The sequence below is a fragment of the Apostichopus japonicus genome, chromosome 21 (genome assembly GCF_037975245.1).
Source record: "Apostichopus japonicus isolate 1M-3 chromosome 21, ASM3797524v1, whole genome shotgun sequence".
Taxonomy (NCBI): Eukaryota; Metazoa; Echinodermata; class Holothuroidea; order Aspidochirotida; family Stichopodidae; genus Apostichopus; species Apostichopus japonicus.
In genome coordinates, this window is record NC_092581.1 from 11,543,655 (window position 1) to 11,565,721 (window position 22,067).

Genomic DNA, 22,067 nt, shown 5'->3' on the forward strand with positions numbered 1-22,067 from the left:
ATAGTAAGCCAAGTTGGAAAAGTAGTTACCCACACTGAAATATTGAATTTGCTATTTTGATACTCCTCAATGGTTGGGAATAATTTTAAAGAGCAGAGCATCTACGAAAGTCCTTTTGAAAACTTCTAGCTATTTTTATTAGCTTGCTCAAATTAGGGGCCCATTCTGATGACCTTTAAATAAAAATTATTAATTAATATAACTTAAATAAAAAATATTCACCAATAATAATTAATCAAAATAATCATCAATATCAATACCAGGATCCAGTAAATCCTCTCCATATCTACTCAAATCCAGTTGATTTAGAATCAAATTTTCAAATGTCTCTTCTAAATCTGTCTCACCAATCAGGATAGCTCCTTGCATTCTGCCGTCTTTTAAAATGACTTTAATGTATTCAACGCCCTTTGTCATTCTCAACAAGATTTCATATTCATCATCCAAACCCTGTCCATTAAATTTACCCAACAGGATCACTTTATATCCGAAAAACTTTGTAACGTGTGCAAACAGCTCGAAGCAGAAGTCTAATGAGATGGCTTTGTCGTTAAGATCCGCCTTGATACACTGAGCAGCATAGCAACCCATCTGGCGAGCCTGGGACCACAGCCTCATCTGTAACCAATGAGGAGCCCAATCCCAAGATGCACTGCAAACATCTCCAGCTGCATAGATGTGATCAATGTTTGTTTTCATACAGTCGTTGACGATAACACCGCCATCCGCGGCAAGTTTCAAATCGAGGTCCTGCATTACAAGTTCGTTACCATTTGGTACGACTCCAGTTGCACTGACAATGAAGTCACATCCGTATAGTTTACTGTTGGTTAGGAGGGCATAAACTGGCCAATCGGTATTTTCGTCCTCAATATCTCCTATTTTGTCAACCTTCAAATTCCTCTGCCTAATCTCTGCAAGGGATATAATTTCCTTAATCTGAAAAGATAAGCAGAACACAAATCTGAAGGTATTTCTGTCATTGCATTAGTTTATGGTCTTGAATTTATCTAAGTACTGTGCATAAAGGATATGGTGGGTGACTTAAAGAGCAAAAACTCTTGATTAAAAATTTCCAGTACAAGGAAGAGATTGATTCCAACACATCAAGCTGGTCATGGACAACCTCTTAGCTCATTTCTCAATCATCTTCCTTTCAGTTGAATGTACTATTTTTAAATATGAAATTTAGTGTTGATACAACATTTAGTTAATTTACTCACAGGTACATAAATACAGGAAAGATATGAATTAATAATAAGGAATCACACGGATGAACATGAAAACATAATAGATCAGTAAACAAATGATCATCTAAGGGAGATTTATGGGTAATATTGGTGTACTGAATCGCACAGTTTATCCTTGGCCCTCATCGAAAAGAGAAGGCTTGTGGATAGCAGCCTGATATATAAGTGATGATTTAATATAAGTTGTGTTCCTTTGTGATCACTGATCATCACTATCATAGGGATCCAAATTAATTTATGCTGACTTCCTAACCCTTAGGAAATACTTCCTAACCCTTAGGAAATAAGGTCATCAGCAGTGGCTTCAAGAGTCAAATAGCAGTCACTCATGCTGCAACTTTAACAACTATTTACTACCACCGTCAATATATTTTTCCCCAATGAAACATTTAGTTGCCTTATTTAACCTTCTCCAAGTTTGTGTAAAGTGTAAATTTGGATATGCAGAACCACAAGGAAATAACCATTGAAAGCTATTTTAAGTACCCAAAACTTTGACCTTTTAAACTAATCTACATTTTTACAGACATGTTGTGAGGAGTAACATTTTACAAAATTTTCCATATTTTAAAAATGGTTTATATGAATTCAACTGTTTTTTGTACCTCACATTCATATTCGACACGAACATGTCTTGACCTTTGAACCTGGCCATTCATTGGAATGCCAAGACTCCAATCAGGACCTAGTGCACCTCCCTTTGCTCCACTTTCGGATGAACTCGCAGGGCTAGGTTTGACTGTACAGAGGAAGGAAAAAATGAGAATGAGCATCTGCCTGTCATGTCTAAATGTCAGACACTGAACAATAATAACTTTAGTACCTTAATGTATCATTTCAACATTTCCAAAATGCACTCAATTTCTCTCACATACTTTGTGATAGGTGAGTTTGGGGATGAACACTGAAACAGTGATCAACAGTTGTATTAACAGATGTGAACTTCTTATTTCTGCCTCACTGGCTGGGCCCACTAGCCTACCTGTTTAATATAAACAAGTACTACTGTACACAGTAACATCAAAAGCACAACTCAGAGGCAGTAAGCATCGTTTGAAAGTTTCGGTAGAAAGTCTCCAGTTCAACTGATGACTGTGCTTACATAGTGACATTTGAAAAGAGTAAATAGTATAAGTAAATATTGGGTAATTTGGGTAAAAAGAAATTCACACCCAAGTATTGTTTGATACAACCCAAAATGGGCTTTCTCATATGTGATTGCAAATCATAAATAGAAAACTAGAAAGGGTACCATGACTTGCCCACTCAAACAAAACCTCTCCCTTACCCCCACTCCCCATCCCTGCACCAACAAGGTGCTGGATGACTCATTTGTGTTCCTGTATCTATGCAGTGGGGGATGGAATATTGCAAAGACAAACACCTGTATACTTCACTCGTTTCATAGGTCCTTCTTGGACATTTTTGTCCCCCGAGAGATGAGGGAGAAAGAACTGCGCAGTCCCAGCATCAACAAAGGCACTGCTGATCGACTTGTCTTTTATAGCCCAAACGACTTCGCAGTCTCCGATTTCGTACGCGAGTTCTGTGGCGATGCCGCCATTACCAACGATAATCACTCGTCTCGATCCGCCAAGTTTTGTCTGAAACTGTGAGACGCTCTCTGTGTCCCTAATGCCAATTACATTTGGGTCGTCTTTCATAATAAGCTTCGGTGAACCACCTGTACATATGCATAGTTTGGTATAAGGCACAGTCTTTCCATTACTTGTCACTATTTCACGTTTTAAAGGGTCAATAGAGACAACTTTAGCCTGCAAGACGGTAACATTTCGGTGTGCCTCTTGCAATTCTGAGCTTGGGTTTTCAACTACGTCAAATTCTTCCAGTCTCCTGGAAATCTGATGGAATGAATGCATAACAAAGTAACCAAGCCAATATAAGACATGGAGATGAGCAAATATCCCATTTGATGGAAATCCTTTTACCAAATGATTCAAGGGAAGCCCTATTATCACCTATATTTTTCTTACATTGAAAGCATCTTGAATGTTTCATCTTCCTCAGTATGATTTCATTGAACGAAAATGCCACAGAAGGAAGAACTGGGGGAACTATTGAGATTGTTGTATGTGTTCCCAAATAAAGAGCTGGCCATCAATTTCTTACAACTATAGTCATAAATACATCACCACAAATACTTATAATAATGACAAACCTGCTTAAAATTTGTGACTGCTTTGATTAGTGGAGAAGCTGTAACAAGGGTGATACTCTCATTCTTGCATAAAGTTGACAATGTTTCTGTGCAGGAAACTCCAGCAATACCGCCGCCTATCACCACAATTGTATCAGTGTCTGCCATTTTGCTCAAACGCTACATGAACCAAACAGAAAGATCAGATATGTCACAGATACCCTGTAAGGTCAACCACAACATGAATGAAGTTGTATGGACCAGTGGATGTAAAAAAAAAAAAAAAAGTTCTTTCAAAACTGATTTTTACACAATGAAATCTTAGCAGAAAGCATGCATGTAAGATTCCCTTTGCAGACCAGTCAACTCTCCCGGTTTTACCGGGAGACTCCCGGTTTTTACCCGAATCTCCCGGCCTCCCGGTTTCATATTCTATTCTCCCGGTTTTTTAATGTTTCATCACCTGCGACATTTCTGAAAATAGCCAACATTTAGTCCTATGCTGAACAGGAAAGGCTATTCAGCGTAGTTCGCAAGAACAAGACCGACAGTCGGTCAAGTCTCAAGCTTGATGGGACTCAATCTAGCATACTAGCCATGAAGTCACAGTACTGTACCCATAGTCCACTGTTCCCTGTTTCAGATGGAAGCCTGCTAAAGAAACCCTGTAGAAAGCGAAGCAAGCTGCTGTAAACTACAACAAGAAACACTGATTGGATGATTCTCTCTTTGTATTGCATAAGTAGACTATACTTATTTAGGATTATTTATATCATTTCAGTTGAAAATTACAAACCTCCCTATTTTCCCATTGTTCTCCCTATTTTTTGGCCCTAAAAATTGTTATTCTCCCTATTTTGGGGTCAAACATGTTGACAGGTCTGCCTTTGTCTCTTCCTTATCTTCTGTATAAACAGTTAAATTGAATCATGAACCGTTCAAAATTCAACCTGAAGGCATTCATTATATTCTTACATGTACAAACCTAACGTTGTAAGTATTCCGTAAGGAAAAACTGATCGGAAAATAAATAAGAAGTATCACAAATATACTACTGTTTTCCTATTTATGATTGCAACATACTAGTAAATACTAAATACGGTTTTAATTAGCCTTAGACAAGTTAGAGTAAACACAGGGATGGTCTAACTTTACGCTCACCCTACTGTAGCCTATCTTCCTATCGTCTCAAACTTTACTGTCGAATATAGTTGAGTTTAGAATCAGCGATATATCTACATTTATCTACACTTTAGGCTTACAAATGTTTAATTTTACCTTGCTCGCCTCCTGTGAAGGAGTCTGTAACAAAACATAAAACCAGCCAATACTTCACAATTTCAGACAATCAACTACAATATAAAAATGCCGATCATGTTGACAGTAACGATGTCGATTACGCAATACCGGTCGACCACGCAAGATCATGATGTCACGTTTTGGGTGTTGACAAACATTACAAATTGCATTCAAGGTAAAAAGTAGAAAAACCTACATGGTACTTGGCAGAGCCGTATATCTGTTAATACTATTACGCTACTGTGGTAGCTGACAGAGTAGGTAATCGACAACCAACATCAGGACAACCAATTTGGAATAAAGCTGACCGTGAGAAAGATATTGCCGTTATTCAAGACTTTGGTGAGTTAAAAGTGGTTGAAAGTTAACTTGTGTCAGTTCTGAGTAGTAAAATATTTCGGAAATCCTTGAGAATCAAACTGTAGCCATGTAAAATTATGCTTAGGCCTACGTCTACAACTTACAAGTTATACTTCATACACACACTTCCTTCCCGCCCTCATATCGGCTAGGCTTATTAAACGTTATACTTATAACCATGTGATGTGTGCCAACAAAGTAGTAATTTAGACATGCTAACAAAGAGTATAGTACTTCCTCTCCATTGCCAATACTATCAGTGCACTGAGTTTTGAAGTTAGCATGTACCTTAACCAGTACCACATCTAAATATTGACGGTTGACCCTACTCCCTAGTGACAAAAACCTCCTTACACAACAGCTCACTGCAATGTCTGGAACATTATTAATTATTTTTATTTAATTTGTTTGTTGCCAAATTAATGCCCCATTGTGCATCTTCTTTTTTTCTGATTTCAGTGAAGTCTATCATTTAAAGCTTTTCTTGGATGGTAAATAATCCAGGATAATCAATAACATCACTAGGCTAAATGAGTTTATGCAGTGAAGGCATATCTAATTTTGATTAAAAAAAACTTGTATAATTCTGTTTCATTTGTGGTTTTTTTTCTTTTCCTTTCCCTTTTTCTTCAGAACATTTCAAGTTAAAGATTAATGTGTCTAATGACAAGACAGTTGAAGATAACCATCTTACAAAAATCACAAAAAAAGTTGCAAAAATGGGTCTTGTCACAAATGATGTTGTTAGATGGCTGCTTGTGGTAAGTAGCAATTTTACTAGACACCTCTTGGGGTTTCAACGAAGACAGGAAAAAATATTAGTAAAAAATATATACATGAAGAAATTAAAAAAGAAATTTGGTCGTTGGTCCAACTCATTGATCAGTAGCTGCTGTTTCAAAGATGAGGTTTACCTACTTGAAGCTTAATATGTGAAAGTTTGTCATAACGACCTATTACTTAATTACGATAAGGACTTAAGCTGTTCTCTTCAGGTGTGGCAAAACTCTTCATAAACAACTCTTCCAAATTTGCTAAATATTTTAATTGAATGTCACTTTTAGGTTTCATTACGAAGATGTGTAACTACAACTGGGAGGGGTCATTAGACAGTGATTTTTTTGGGGAAAACCCACTTTGATGTCATTTATGGTGTGTCCTCTATTTCTGAGCTATATATGTGACGTTATATATCAGGAATGCACTGATCATTCATCCAATAGCTCTTTGTACTTGAATCAAATCATGATCAACAACAGAACTTTTCATTTTCTTCAAAGTCCCTAGGAACAATAAATACGTGAGATGAGTTAAATGTTGCTGTTGACGTCGTCTGCACTTTGTGCTTTCCACTTTCAGTAGGATATTGTACAGTATAGACATATCCAGGGAAAGAATTTATATGATTCGCATTGCAAAATGCTATATAAATGATGGACAAATTGCTGCACAAGTGGAAAGATGTACATAGCAGTTTTTCACACAGTAACCGTAGTATCTTATAAGAGATAAATTTCAATGCCTTCAAAAGTACTGCTACACAAAATTTGAACACTAAATTTAATATTCCCTGCCTATGTCCTTGTGTAATGATTTTGTGTTTTTATAAAATTTCTGATTTCTACAGCTGACATGGTTGACCGGTTGTTTCATTTCGTGGATAGTGACCTTCTCAAAGTACCGAAAATCTGAAGAATATTACTATGTCAGGTATCTTATGGGGGTAAGTTTTTAGGGCTAGGGAATTTTGTCAAGTAACTCAGACTTTGCTTCTTCTTTACCTGTCTCCTCACAACCCTACCACACTTGCTGTAGGCACTGTCCTCCCTCAGTGACTTATTTACACAATCATTTCATTTTAATGTAATACAGGGAATAATTGATCCAGTATCGCATCGAAAATTACTGTGCAAAATGGGTCAAATTGCTATACAAGTGTAAAGCTGTATAGCAGTTTTTGTACACAGAAACCATAGTATTTTATTAGGTACAAAATTCAGAGCATTTAAAAATCCTACCCAAGATTTTGAACACTAAATTATTCTCTGATTATTTCTCATGAATGGACATCATCTGCATTGATCCCAACATTCTGCAAAAATATAGTATTTAATAGAAAGCAGCATATTAATAGTACAACATGTTATTTATAAAATCCTTCATGAAGTCTTCAAAGGCAAAATGATTCTTCAAAGTCTCCTAACCTACATACTGCTACAGTAAAGGTCTTTCTGTAGATGTTGAGTCTTATTTACATGTTTAATTCTTAATGACAGTATATTAGGTGGCTCCTCATTTTTATGGACATAACTGCTTCATTTGTTTTACTTATTTTTTTATTATTTTTTTATTATTATTTATTATTTAAGTTTTATCTAATTTTATTATTGTGTTTTGTGCTTATATACCATGTCAACTTTTCTATCATTTTTTTTTTATAATCATCATTGGTAGGAAGGTCTTCCTGTTGCTAGGGCCTGTGCTTTGACCCTTAACCTGAACAGCATGCTGATTCTACTTCCTGTTTGCCGAAATTTAATCTCTTACCTCAGAGGATCATTTGAAACAAGAGAGGTAAGGTTAGGTTGTGTTTTTTGCCAACACAGTAAATATTTCAGAGTAGAAAACAGTTTACACATATACTGTACTATGTGTGTAAGTGTTCCCATTGGGACGCCCGATTTGTGGATTCCCCCAATTTATCTAGAGTGTCCCTCCCACAAAACTGTTTTCTCTTTGGGGGGTGGTGGAATGGGGGGTTTCCCGCAACAATTCCCGCGACTTGTACCATAACTGTAGTTGCAAAACTTGCCAATGACAAGTCTGATCATATAAAGCTTTGTTGATTTTTGTGAGGAGTAATGTGATTGGTCCAATCTTTCAAAAAAGAAAACACTAGCTTTGTTAGTGCAGCACTGCACATTGTGTATTGTGTGATATTGGTTGCAATGGTCGACCATACGTACTGCACTGTATGTACTTTATGTGTGCTTAATCTAACTACCAACATCATGACCCCCCCCCCCCAAACAAACAAAGGTTTTGAAAATCCCCAAAGAACAATTGACCAGGGGAATTCCACACCTTTTTGAACATTCTAGCGCTAACACTGACCAGTGTGTACATGAATGATCTTGTAGATAGTAATGCGAAGTAAGGACTACTGTAGTCTAAAACATGTTGTTTCTCCTACAATTAAAGTTTATGTTAATTGGATTTGGTGTTGGTGTTGGTTAGGAAGGAAATAATATTTTATTTTCTAGTCAGTAACAGCAATGAAACACAAGATCATGTTCAATAAGTGTTGACATATATTCCATTTCCTCCATTACATTATCAAGGCTGTTTGTCATAAAAACACTGACAAAACCAGTAACAATTTTTACAGAAAGCTGTCACAAGTTTTTGTAATAACTCAGTAATTTTGCTATCACTTTGCCATCCTACCCCTTATGAACTTATGAACCATCTGAACCATTATGAACTTATGAACCATGAACTTATGAACCATCCTACCCCCTATGAACCAGTACCCCTGTTAAGAATGCATTTATTCCAACCGCTATCAATTGTGTATACTGCAAGCAAATATTTGAAATGAAAAGAAACTAGAGAAGGTATAACTATTAGCAATGATTGGAATGAAGGCGTATGTACTATACATTACTTAAAGTAGTTACCTGATCATATTACCACTTAAAAAAATGGTATTTGTGTTAGAAACCAGCTTTGTTTTGGAAACCAATGGTACAGTACTTGCACACACAATGAAAACACAATGGGTCATTGTTGCTGTACTATTGCAGTGCCTGATGGATTCATGGTACCATCATCTTACCGATTGTCTACGGTACAGTTGGTTAGATTTTGCAACAAAAGGCTTCTCTTTTACCGTTCCACTCAATGGAAAAAAAAAAGCCCCTCAATATTATCGATTCAAGGAATATTGGCTACATGCTTAAAAAAATGGTATTATTTATTCTGATGAACCCAGGAATATTTATGTTTTTTACTAGTTACTATATAGTACTGTAGATGTACAGTCATCCTTGGCTGCACTAGTCACCTAAATGACCATATATATAGACTGTTAATTGGAATTCATGTCAATTACAATCACTCTAACAAATTATCATAGTGTACATAAAACAAACACCTTTTAAGACCTTTTCCTTCTTTTCTCCTCCCCCCACTCACCCCCCTTACCACTCGCCCTCTTATTTTTCCTTTCTTCTATCACTTTAAGACATTTAAATTTTGCATTATGCACAAATATGTACAGGATGTCCAGTCATTTTGCCATACAAATGATAGATCATATATAACCATTGGGTGAAGTGTTGATGCATCAATTTGTCAGAGTTTATGACAATTCTTTATTGTGGTCATGTCATAAGTGTATTCCACAGTGTGGAGGGGGAATTAAATTAATTAATCTCATCAGAGATGGATGGGAAAATAAGATCATATTTTCTGGGTTGAAGTGTTGATTTGGCAAATGTTTCACACTGAGTGACAATTCTGTGTTATGACCTCTTCATTAGTATGTCCAGAGTGTGAGAGTGACGGTGGAAGGCGGGGGGAGGGGAGAGTGGGGAGATATTTCATCTCATGCATCAGAGATGGGGAAAATAAGGATTTAAAGTTGCAAACCTGAGATAGAAATAACCATTTCATTCCACAATAGTGAGATTGACTTCAAAATATAGAGCATTAATTAAAAGAAGTTTTCAGTAAACCACTGTTATCTGTGGGCTGGGCACACCAACATTTCTTTTTTTCAGTCTTATATCTCAAAACTGACTGACTCAATGATAATAGAAACACCTAGCTGATGTTATATATGACCACTAAAGTGTAAATAAAATTTTCACTAAAAATTATTAAAGTACAATTTTCTTCTTCTCCTCTTTCTTTCGTCAGTTTTACAGGAAAAACGTGAGACGTCAACTTGATAAAAACATCACATTCCATAAATTATTGGCTTATTCTATTATAGTCCTAGTAATTATGCACATAGTAGCCCATTGTTTCAACATGCAGAATCTATACCGGGCTAAACAGAATACAGACGCTGACTCTTTAGAAAACAGACTGAGTAACCGACCCAACAGTGGTGAGGACTGGGTCAACCCCATCTCCAGCGCACCCAGGGTATTATATTTTATTTTATTATTTTTTTTGAGTCATTCTTGCATTTCATACCCTGATCAGCGAAAGACCATTGGTATTACTTCAGCCTCCCGTAATAAATTCTTAAGTTGCCAAAAGTAAATGAGATTTGTAAACCTTAAAGAAGTTTGACAAAAATTGTCCTGGGCAGTAGCTATGTATAAACTTGCTCTTTGATTTGTGGTCAATTTCAAGTTGGTTTTCAGTTTAGCGTTTCTCTTATATCCTGGGAAACTTTCCCATGAGTAGCTGTAGAAAACATCATTGCTTGGAAGAATTAATGAGTTTGTGAAGTCAGTAGTTGATGAGTGTCTGTAAAGACATAATACTAAGAACTTTGTGATCATAGAAGCAGGTTCTGCATCTAAGCTTAATTGTTACATATTTGGAAACAAAGAGGCAACGTTTAAGTGATAATTATCAGTGTGCTTGTTCAAGTAATTAAGAGAACTGACAGGGTTAGATTTCCAAGTTATATGTATCCATTTAATAAAAATAATTTCTTTCTTACCTCCAATATGTCTTTTAACAAATTCAAATTTTACCGTGTGCTTTAATTTTCTCCTTTTATAGGATTCCACATTGGGGTTTGGCTTACTGGAGCAAGTTTTAGTCACTAGAGCAGGATGGACTGGTGCTTTGTTAACATTAACATTCCTTTTAATGATTTCTTCGTCCACAGAATTTATGAGGTATGTAGTCAAAATTTCTTTTGAAAATGTTGGTTCCTTACTGAAAACTGTTTCATGAATCTGTCCAAAAAATATGTGATTAGACTCTCCCCCCCACCCCAGCGCCCCTCCCCCTTCTTGAAGTATATGATTAGTGGCATTATTATCATTTTTCCCTGGACCCCTATGTAATCCCAGCCTTCCTGTTGTCAGACCCTGTTCATTCTGCTAAGAGGGTTAGGACAGTTGGACATAATAGTATCTTCATTCATACTTAGTAAAGATTCCTAAATCCTATTGGTCCATTCAGGTCAGCTGACCGTGGTTAGTCCTGTGAGTAACGCACGGTAAAATTACGGGGCATCACTTTAATAAATCTTTGGTTATATGTAACCAAAAATGTTTTGTTTCATGATTTTTCCCCCACACAAATGGTAGTGTATGAATGAACAGGGTTAATCAACCGTCTAGCGTGCGTTACTCACATGATTAATGCACTCCGGGTGTTAATGCTATCGCTGGATGTTCTGTAACGCACGCTAGACCGTTGATTAACCCCTTATTAATTGATAAGAATAGTAATAATTAATAGTTAAAATTTTAAAGTTCCCAAAAACTGTACCTCTCTTTTGACCATTTTCTTTCTTCATTTCTTCTTATTTTGCAGACGGTCTTACTTTGAAAAGTTTTGGTATTCTCACCACTTCTTCGTTCTTTATTTTGCGATGCTGCTTCTGCACGGTACTGGGTGAGTTCTGATCATTTATGGTGACAGCAACCTACTTGCAGTATCTGATATTTCAGTGCACCCTTTCTTAGAATCATTTTCAGACGGAGCTTTAAAGCCTCATTTTGTGCCTACCATATGTGAAACATTAGATTCATAAAACAAAACTTTAATTCTCTCATTATTTATACTAAATGGCCAATTCAGTTGGAAAGAAGGAATCACATCGTGATTATGCGATCTCAGAGTAACCTGTCCAAAACTGAAACAGATGAATTCAATAGGCCGTCATGATACGCCTCGGTTTTCACCTTTTTTTTTAATATAATGGAATTGCCATATTGCGGCTTTAAGCTTACATGACTTGGGTGACGCTCTAGTTCGACCAGATAGGCATTGATGAAAACATGTACAAGGTTGACCTCAAGAGATGTAAGAAAAGATGAATGCCATGCTAGTGGTGGTGGGGGAGGGGGGGGTCTTAATACCACATGTAGAATAACTACCCAAATCGTCACTCTGAATCTTCAACAGTCTGGATAAAAGTTGGGTCACATTTCTAGAAGCTACCTGTGAATATAGATTATGAACCTGTCCTTCTATTTGTTCTGAGAGCAATTTGGGCATTCCATTCAAAGTTTTTTTTCAACGGCTCTTTTCTTGATCTGTTCCAAGCTGTGAAGAAATCTTTGAGGTGCGAAAGAACCAAATTTGGGAAATGAATAATTACATATGTGGTAATGTGATTGTTTGTAATTAGAAGATATAATTGGGGTCAATATGATGGCTGACTTTTAGTATTTTAAATTTGTTTATTAGTGTAACAGACTAGTGCTGAGTCTGTACTTAACAGGATAATCTCTTCCAAGGCTCTTTTCTGTTCCGAGCTGTCAAAAAATCTGTTATAGAGTGAAAAGAACCAAAATAGGGGAAAAGAATAAAATAGATATGTAGCTATGTGATTGAATGTTACTGGAAGATATTATTCAGGTCGATGCGATTGATGACATTAAGAATTATAAACTGTTTATTAGTGTAATGGACTACTGGTGAGTATGTACTCATATTTTAGCATAGCTGTCTATGTGAGTACTCATCCTCATGGTTTGGAACTTTTAGCACAGATAGTAGTGTAAAGACTTAGTACTTGTACTCATTCTTAGAGTCTTTTACTTACTTTTTTTTTGGTACTCACACCAACAGGCAATTCTGCTTGTAGTTGTGCTCCTGCTGTTGTAGTCTTGCTAGCATAGATCTTAAAACTGATTGAACTAAAATTCAACAATTTTGTTTTATCTTCAGGGGTCTGGTGAGAAAACAAACAAACATTGATGAACATCCTCCTCAAGAATGCCAAGACAAACCCTGGGATTTACCAGACTGTCCCCCTCCTACCTTCTCAGGAAGTAATGCTGCAGTAAGTAAAGCCCCCTAATGAATATTCATCCTGTAATTAAAATGAGTAAATGATCTTAAAAATATCAGACAAGTTTATGTTATAGAATGTAAATCATTACTTTTGCATGACTGCTTTTATTGTTCTAAATTTTGATTAGATTTTTGTTTGATTTTTTAATGACTCTATCTACCACCTCTACAGAGTTGGAAGTGGTGTATCTTTCCTCTGTTCCTCTACTTTGTAGAGCGGCTGATCCGTCTCTTCAGAGGATTCCAGAACGTTATCATCACTCAGGTAATGTCACAGAGATCACCGATATTTTAAATAGTGAAAGAATGACAATTCCATTCGAATGTCTGCCCTGCGTACATTTAATTCCAAACACGAAAATCCTTCAGAAACCTGTCCCTGGGCCAATTAGATATCTTTAATAAACAAAATGGTTGACCACAGACCTATGTGAATTCTTTTATTTCTGTTATTGGTTCCAAAATTCATAATTTGTCTCATTTTCTGAAGTGAATTGACTAAACATCAGCAAGCCATTCCTTGCAAGGGTTAGCGATTGTGTATGTTGCCCCTTCTCTTTGGAACAAACTCACATTTCACGTTCGTGACTCTCCCTCCCTTTGTATTTTCAAGAGACAACTTAAAACATTTCTGTTGCTTCCTAGTTTATTTGTTATTTTTTCCCCCTTAGTTTCCTTTGTCTCTTTCCTACTTTGTAAAGCGCTTTGAAACGCTGTATTAAGCGCTGTATAAGTGTAATTTATTATTATTATTATGTTAGTCAGTTCTTCCTTCTAATATTTTTCTCTTTGTTCTCTCCATATTTTGTTTCTTTTGTAGGTTGTCAACCATCCATCACGGGTAATAGAACTCAGAATGTCTAAGAAAGGATTCAATGCTCTCCCCGGTCAATACATTTTCATCAAGTGTCCAACGCTATCAAAATTCCAATGGCATCCGTTCACTCTTACATCGGTAAGGAAATTTTGGCTTCCCCCTATACATCTTTATGAACCTGATGAAATTGTTTGTATTTTACTTGTGGATGAATATATGAAATAATGTTTGTATTTAACACACACGATGAATATATAAAATAATGTGTGTATTTTAAAACACAGATAAGTACATAAAATAATGTCTGTATTTAACACACACGATGAATGCATAAAATAATGTCTGTATTTAACACACACGATGAATACATAAAATAATGTCTGTATTTAACACACACGATGAATACATAAAATAATGTCTGTATTTAACACACACGGATGAATACATAAAATAATGTCTGTATTTAACACACGATGAATACATGAAATAATGTCTGTATTTAACACACACGATGAATACATAAAATAATGTCTGTATTTAACACACACAGATGAATACATAAAATACTGTCTGTATTTAACACACACGATGAATACATAAAATACTGTCTGTATTTAACACACACGGATGAATACATAAAATAATGTCTGTATTTAACACACGATGAATACATGAAATAATGTCTGTATTTAACACACACGGATGAATACATAAAATAATGTCTGTATTTAACACACACGATGAATACATAAAATAATGTCTGTATTTAACACACACGATGAATACATAAAATACTGTCTGTATTTAACACACACGGATGAATACATAAAATAATGTCTGTATTTAACACACACGGATGAATACATAAAATAATGTCTGTATTTAACACACACGATGAATACATAAAATACTGTCTGTATTTAACACACACGGATGAATACATAAAATAATGTCTGTATTTAACACACACGATGAATACATAAAATACTGTCTGTATTTAACACACACGATGAATACATAAAATAATGTCTGTATTTAACACACACGGATGAATACATAAAATAATGTCTGTATTTAACACACACGATGAATACATAAAATACTGTCTGTATTTAACACACACGATGAATACATAAAATAATGTCTGTATTTAACACACACGATGAATACATAAAATAATGTCTGTATTTAACACACACGATGAATACATAAAATAATGTCTGTATTTAACACACACGATGAATACATAAAATAATGTCTGTATTTAACACACACGGATGAATACATAAAATAATGTCTGTATTTAACACACGATGAATACATGAAATAATGTCTGTATTTAACACACACGATGAATACATAAAATAATGTCTGTATTTAACACACACGGATGAATACATAAAATAATGTCTGTATTTAACACACACGGATGAATACATAAAATAATGTCTGTATTTAACACACACGATGAATACATAAAATACTGTCTGTATTTAACACACACGGATGAATACATAAAATAATGTCTGTATTTAACACACACGATGAATACATAAAATACTGTCTGTATTTAACACACACGATGAATACATAAAATAATGTCTGTATTTAACACACACGGATGAATACATAAAATAATGTCTGTATTTAACACACGATGAACACATGAAATAATGTCTGTATTTAACACACACGATGAATACATAAAATAATGTCTGTATTTAACACACACGGATGAATACATAAAATAATGTCTGTATTTAACACACACGATGAACACATAAAATAATGTCTGTATTTAACACACACGATGAATACATAAAATACTGTCTGTATTTAACACACACGGATGAATACATAAAATAATGTCTGTATTTAACACACACGGATGAATACATAAAATAATGTCTGTATTTAACACACGATGAATACATGAAATAATGTCTGTATTTAACACACACAGATGAATACATAAAATAATGTCTGTAAAATATATCTCTGTGAGAGGACCTCCTTTCGTTAACACCAGCTGGGAAAAATAAAAACGACGTTAATTCCATGAATCATTGAAGTTAAAGTGTAGACTTACTTCATCTTACGTTGATACCAGCCGCTAATCTGGTATTCTATAGAGGAAATATGTGGCCCTGCATGGGACCATTGAAGCAGACTTTCATGTAGGTGGGTGTTCCCTCCCCCAGAAAAAAAACAAATTAAAAAAGTAGAGCAATTGGTACAATTCTGAAGCTTTTTGGACTATAAATTAGGTCTATAATAAGGTCTTCATGCAAGGTTGATAATAGTTTTTAAATTTTTGTATGAGGTCGAAAGCATTGGGAGGGGGGTTACATTCCCCCCCCCCCAAACCCACTCTCACCCCCCATGGATCCACGCCTGACATCTATAATGTACTTTTAACTCCATATGCATGTGTGTAACAGAACTACAGACGAGTCAGTTTCAGACAGTTTACAAAACATGCACAAGGTATAAACAGTTCAGTGTTTGTGTTGCAACAGATATTACGTACAAAATATGCATGTTTCTGAAAAAAATTACGACTTTGGTGTCCCAAATTGATGGTGGTTATTGGATGACAAATTGTTTTTTTAATTTCCTAAACCAGGAAAATTTTGTTGGTGCCTGCAACAGAGCTACTTTACAGATTATGCAAACTATTGACATGATTTGTGTCAAGTCTAACTCTTTCAGTCAAGGCTCTGATGGTTTTCAATTTTCATTATCTTTAAGATTTCTCTTTGGAGGAAGAAGTTGAAGTAGTTTCATATGTTTTCTGAGGAATATCATGTGGTCCGTTTGAGCAATATTCTTTGTTATTCCGTTGCAAATTAGCACTCATATGTAAGTTCCTAGGACAGGAAAAACATTTAAAAATAGTATTTTAATGAAAAGTAGTCAACTCTGTACATACCGTCAGTGAATCATTGAGATGAAATGAAACATTCTCAAACCTAACAGGATGATGTTATCTTTTATCCGTCCTTCATCTCAGGCTCCTGAAGATGAACATTTTAGTGTTCACATAAGATGTGTCGGTGACTGGACCAATGCCCTCGCAGATGCGGTGGGAGCTAACCTAGAGGAACCCCTACCGGCATCTAGACTTCCGAGGTAATTATCAACAAATAAATATTAAACGATTTTTAACTGCAGTCTCTATAAAGTATCTATGGCAGTGAGGCTCTTTCCCTCCTCCCCTTCCCCCTCCCCCATATTACTTCACTGCTTGCACATATCAGAACCATTTGAGAATTGGGAACGGATCAATCACACTTCTTTTCTGCCCTACCTCCCCTTCCCCCTCCCTTTCCAACTGCCCCTCCACCACCACCATGTCTCACATAATTACATGAAGTACATTTTCTAGCCTTTTAATTAAATCACTCTATGATGACGCAAATCAGCGTGTAGTTTTATGCCGACTAGCCTGGGCATAGGCACTTTTGTCACGGAAGTGCTTTTAGGGGTGGGGTAGGTCAGTATTAAATATTGAGTGTTAATTACTTAAAGTATTGAACATATGTTGTGACACAATTTTTTTTTTCCCCTGCAAAAAACGAACAGTTTTGTCCCGATGGATTTGCCTGATGGCAGACTATAAATTTGGTTTATCACTTTTCACAGGATTTCAGTGGATGGTCCATTTGGTACTTCCAGCACAGATATCTTTGGCTACAAGGTTGCCATCTGTGTCGCAGCAGGAATAGGTGTTACCCCCTTTGCTTCAGTGTTGAAAAGTTTAAGGTAATAATTCTATTTTTATTTTTTATGTTGTACTATGTACAAGTGCTGTAACTTACAATGAAACTAGAGATAAGCATTGAATATTAGACTAGGTGAAGGTTCTGTTGAGAAAACATGTTACCATCAAATATTAGGTCCTCATATGTCAGGGTTTCTGAATTAATTCTCTATGATGGCCAGAGAGAAGCATTGATTGGAGCAAAGGACCAGAGAGAGAGTCACACTCTCACTGAAGTTAGACTGATTAGTGTGCTGGGAAGCTGCTGGTAAGGTACTTAAGCCTAAGGCCTTACAAGACTGAAGGTTAGATTTAATGCAAGATTGTGGGCTAACTTCTGTGCGGGCCAGATTAAAATCTGTAAGGTCAGATTTGACCCAGGACCCCGAGTTGAGAACCATATATAGAAGTATATCAGTGTTAAGAAAAAAAATAACACAGAGAAGACAAGTTACATAGCCAGTCTGTCTTTTATGTTCAAATTATTACTTTCTGGTTTCATTTCGATCTGCCTCTGATTAAGATCCAGCTAGGATGGAAACATGGAACTTCAGTTTTGTTCATTTACATACATTTGCATTAAAATTGCATAACGTACATTTGTATTTGCATTTACGTACATTTTTGTATGTACTTTTTTGCATTTGTATTTGTATTTTATTTATTTGTATTTGTTTATATTTTCGTATTTTTGCATATTGCATTTTTGTATTTACATTTTGCATTTGCCTTTTACATACATTACGTACAATCGCACATTTGCATTTAAATTGGCAAAGTCTACTGCACTGTTAAACTATGTCACAACTTGTTTTTGCCACATCCATAGCAACAAGCAATGTCACAATGTGCCACATCCTTAGCAACAAGCAATGTCACAATGTGACCTTCTATTGCATGTTTCTGTCTTCCATATTCATCATAGACACAAGCTACAGCAGCAGGATGAAAGCGTACTTTTACAGAAAGTTTACTTTTTCTGGGTTTGTTCGGACACGCACAGCTTCGAATGGTTCAACCATCAGCTCTCCGAGCTGGAGCAGTGCCTGACAGAAATGGGGCGCAACAATTTCCTGGATTACGCCGTTTGCCTCACTCGAGGGTGGAGCTTAAGCCAGGTGGGAGAAGTCATGATGAGCATGCTAATGAGATTAAGAGTTGGAGTGAGAAGGGGGGGGTGGAAAATGTCATAGCAGGGAAAAAAGGGCAGAGGATTAATTGGTAATGTCTTTGACCTTGTCTTGAGTAGAAACATATGTACAAACATTGTTGGTATAATTTACCCCCGCCCTCTCTCCCAATATCCGAGAATTAATTTGAGGTTGGAACCTCCAGTGGAAGTGATTTTAGCTTGCTGAAAATGTCATCAAATATATTCCCTCCAGTATGTAACAGTGTCATAATGGTCCACTGATATTCAAACTTCAGGAGCCATTTTTACAATCAGCCTTCAAAAGGTATTTGCATTTTACTGAGACATTTTAGTCTCTAGTAAACACTCCACAAATGTCTGTGAATAGTTTGTAGGGTTAGAATTGTCAAGAAGATGGTTTGGAGCCTTCTTGATGGAATTTTTAATTAACATGCTTACAATTTTAACCAGGCAATCCATACTGATGACCTTTCAGTTTACAGGGCGATACGAATACATGACCCTATAAAATATTCTGATTATTGCTTTATATCTCCATATCCAATTAAATTGTGAGAAAATTTTGCTAAGGGAAAGTTTGTTGACCACTTCAATTTTTATTTTATTTTTTTATTTTTTAAATAACAGGGATACCTGTTATAATATTCACATATTTATTCATTTCATTTCGTCTTCAGGCTAAGAACATTTATCTTCAAGAGGAACAAGAACTAGACGCCGTCACTGGTTTGATGCAAAAGACCCACTACGGAAGACCCCGTTGGCCTGCTAATTTTGCGAAAATAGCCCAAGAAAATCAAGGGTATGTTGAAACTTTTTGTTCCGTTATATTTTGCAAAATTAAATTTTCAACTTTCCTGTTGATTCATCACACCTATGTGTGAGATTGGAAAAACTTTACTGATGTGGAAATTGGAGAAACTTTACCTATGTAAAATTAGAAAAACTTAATGTGAAAATGGAAAAAACTTTACCAAAGTGGAAATTGGAAAAACTTTACCAATTTGAAATAAGAAAAACTTTACCGATGTGAAATGTATAAATGGAATGTATTCTGTCAATGCAAGAGGCTTCGTTTAATTCCTAAAATAATACAGACCTAGTGTAATTCCTGCCTGGTTTTCACTCAGAAGTTGGTTGTATCTCATTCACTCCACTTTTCACAAGATTAAATTAATATCACAGGCATAAGAACATGCTGTTGGGAGGCAGCTGTTCCACACCTTCTTTGCAGGTTGGGGGGGGGGGGTGGGAATGGATTATTCTTCCCCCCTTTTCTAAACCAGGTTGTAATTGACAGTTATTCTGGATCATTCAGCTGGGTCCTTTGTATTTAATAATTCACGGACATTCAAGGGTGTTAGTTCACTCATTTAGACATGTCATTGAGGGGACGATCTGTTAAGGAATTGTGGTAAACTCCTCGTTGAAATTCAATCCTTGAGTTTCCTCGACTTGATTATTAAGCATAGTTTGATGAACATTGATGATGAACTTTAAAAAATTCTATTGACACAAGATATTATGATTTCATCTTCTCTCATTTGCAGAGAAAGGGTCGGTGTGTTCTTCTGTGGTCCCAAGTCCCTCTCACACATCCTTCACAAATGCTGCAATGAATACTCTCACAGACAGGGTACCAACACAACCTTCGTTTATAATAAAGAAAATTTTTAGCGGTCTTTAAAAGTAAGGATTATGTGGCATTTGTTATACACATTTGTTTTTTTGAAAAAGCTTACTTTTTTGCTTTTCCAGCGATGAGTGACTCAGGACAGAACTTTTGTTGATTTCATGCAATGTTAATTTCATGCTTTCCTCAATGTAAAGAGAGTGTGGCATGTTGTATAAACAGTTTTAAGTGCTTTCAAATTAAATGGTCTTTGCACACCCCAAAAAAAATCCCCCCTTTTTTTTTTTAATGAAACATATTGCAATCAATCATGTAACAAGCCAATTTGTGTAGACGTCTCAACTGTTTTGTTGTATTTTCTGTGAGTTTCCTGGACATGAACAAAACTGTCCATGCTTCTACAGGGATTCTGTTTATCTAGATAAACTGCTAGTATTATTTTTCTGGTTACCAGATTTCTTTCGTTATCTATCACAAGTAGTGTCTTGACTGTGGCATGTTGTATGAACAAGGTTAAGTGCTTTCAAATTAAATGGTCTTTGCACACACACAAAAAAATCCCTTTTTTTTTGTTTAATGAAACATGTTGCAATCAATGATGTAACTGATCAATTTGTGTAGTTGGTCTCAACTGTTTTGCTGTATTTTCTTTGAGTTTCCTGGACAAAACAAAACTGTCCATGCTTCTACAGGGTTTCTCTTTATCTAGATAAACTGCTAGTATTATTTTTCTGGTTACCAGATTTCATTTGTGATCTATTACAGGTATTGTCTTCTTATTGAATCTAATAAATCTAAATGTCATATATACTGTTTCTTGAAATAGAACCAGTTTGTGGCAAAATATAAACAAGTCCTGGTTGTAAATATAAGATATTAGTGGTTTCTAATGGAAATGAAATGACCAATTTTTTTGTATTGATACGTTGGGGTATTTTAGACAGATGTTACGTACTTTCATGGACCACAACATAAGTTTGATATTGGGTTTTGGGGGTGGTGTTGATGGGGTGGGGTGGTGATGGGGTGGGGTGGTGTTGATGGGGGTTTCCTGGACATGAACAAACTGTCCATGCTTCTACAGGGTTTCTGTTTATCTAGATAAACTGCTAGTATTATTTTTCTGGTTACCAGATTTCATTTGTGATCTATTACAGGTATTGTCTTCTTATTGAATCTAATAAATCTAAATGTCATATATACTGTTTCTTGAAATAGAACCAGTTTGTGGCAAAATATAAACAAGTCCTGGTTGTAAATATAAGATATTAGTGGTTTCTAATGGAAATGAAATGACCAATTTTTTTGTATTGATACGTTGGGGTATTTTAGACAGATGTTACGTACTTTCATGGACCACATCATAAGTTTGATATTGGGTTTTGGGGGTGGTGTTGATGGGGTGGGGTGGTGATGGGGTGGGGTGGTGTTGATGGGGGTTTCCTGGACATGAACAAACTGTCCATGCTTCTACAGGGTTTCTGTTTATCTAGATAAACTGCTAGTATTATTTTTCTGGTTGCCAGATTTCTTTTGTTAACTGTCACAGGTATTGTCTTCTTATTGAAATCTAATAAATCTAAATGTCATATATACTGTTTCTTGAAATAGAACCAGTTTGTGGCAAAATTTATAC

General features: G+C 35.8%; 2 protein-coding genes across 4 annotated transcripts; one reads left to right on the forward strand and one right to left on the reverse strand.

Moving 5' to 3' along the window:
• Positions 1 to 46: 46 nt before the first annotated feature.
• LOC139962774 (pyridine nucleotide-disulfide oxidoreductase domain-containing protein 1-like) lies at positions 47 to 5,596 on the reverse strand. Of its 3 annotated transcripts, none has more exons than XM_071963091.1 (5): positions 5,172 to 5,596; positions 3,430 to 3,588; positions 2,635 to 3,112; positions 1,856 to 1,989; positions 47 to 939 (listed from the first exon to the last, which is right to left on the reverse strand). In XM_071963091.1, the coding sequence occupies exons 2-5, from the start codon at positions 3,574 to 3,576 to the stop codon at positions 232 to 234; spliced, it is 1,467 nt and encodes a 488-aa protein (XP_071819192.1). In that variant the 5' UTR covers positions 3,577 to 3,588; positions 5,172 to 5,596; the 3' UTR covers positions 47 to 231. The 3 variants fall into 3 exon arrangements, with proteins under 3 accessions (XP_071819192.1, XP_071819190.1, XP_071819191.1); XM_071963089.1 differs by lacking the exon at positions 5,172 to 5,596 and adding an exon at positions 4,687 to 4,821; XM_071963090.1 differs by lacking the exon at positions 5,172 to 5,596 and adding an exon at positions 4,687 to 4,820 and having other exon boundaries at positions 3,430 to 3,630.
• On the forward strand, positions 4,912 to 20,989 carry LOC139962772 (NADPH oxidase 1-like). The gene is made up of 15 exons (XM_071963086.1): positions 4,912 to 5,049; positions 5,701 to 5,828; positions 6,695 to 6,790; positions 7,522 to 7,641; positions 9,991 to 10,221; positions 10,813 to 10,931; positions 11,578 to 11,658; positions 12,940 to 13,054; positions 13,238 to 13,330; positions 13,886 to 14,020; positions 16,896 to 17,014; positions 17,528 to 17,647; positions 18,571 to 18,763; positions 19,476 to 19,600; positions 20,349 to 20,989. Exons 2-15 carry the CDS (start codon positions 5,787 to 5,789, stop codon positions 20,473 to 20,475), a joined length of 1,716 nt encoding a protein of 571 aa, XP_071819187.1. The 5' UTR covers positions 4,912 to 5,049; positions 5,701 to 5,786; the 3' UTR covers positions 20,476 to 20,989.
• Positions 20,990 to 22,067: the final 1,078 nt, after the last annotated feature.

Coding starts and splice junctions, on each gene's coding strand:
- LOC139962774 (XM_071963091.1), bottom strand. CDS start 3,576: ATGGCAGACACTGATACAATTGTGGTGATAGGCGGCGGTATTGCTGGA. Junction 1,990..2,634: donor GAAACGAGTGAAGTATACAG/GTGTTTGTCTTT, acceptor TCCTCTGTACAG/TCAAACCTAGCCCTGCGAGT. Junction 940..1,855: donor GTGTCGAATATGAATGTGAG/GTACAAAAAACA, acceptor TTATCTTTTCAG/ATTAAGGAAATTATATCCCT.
- LOC139962772 (XM_071963086.1), top strand. CDS start 5,787: ATGGGTCTTGTCACAAATGATGTTGTTAGATGGCTGCTTGTG. Junction 10,222..10,812: donor CCATCTCCAGCGCACCCAGG/GTATTATATTTT, acceptor CTCCTTTTATAG/GATTCCACATTGGGGTTTGG. Junction 17,015..17,527: donor CCGGCATCTAGACTTCCGAG/GTAATTATCAAC, acceptor CACTTTTCACAG/GATTTCAGTGGATGGTCCAT.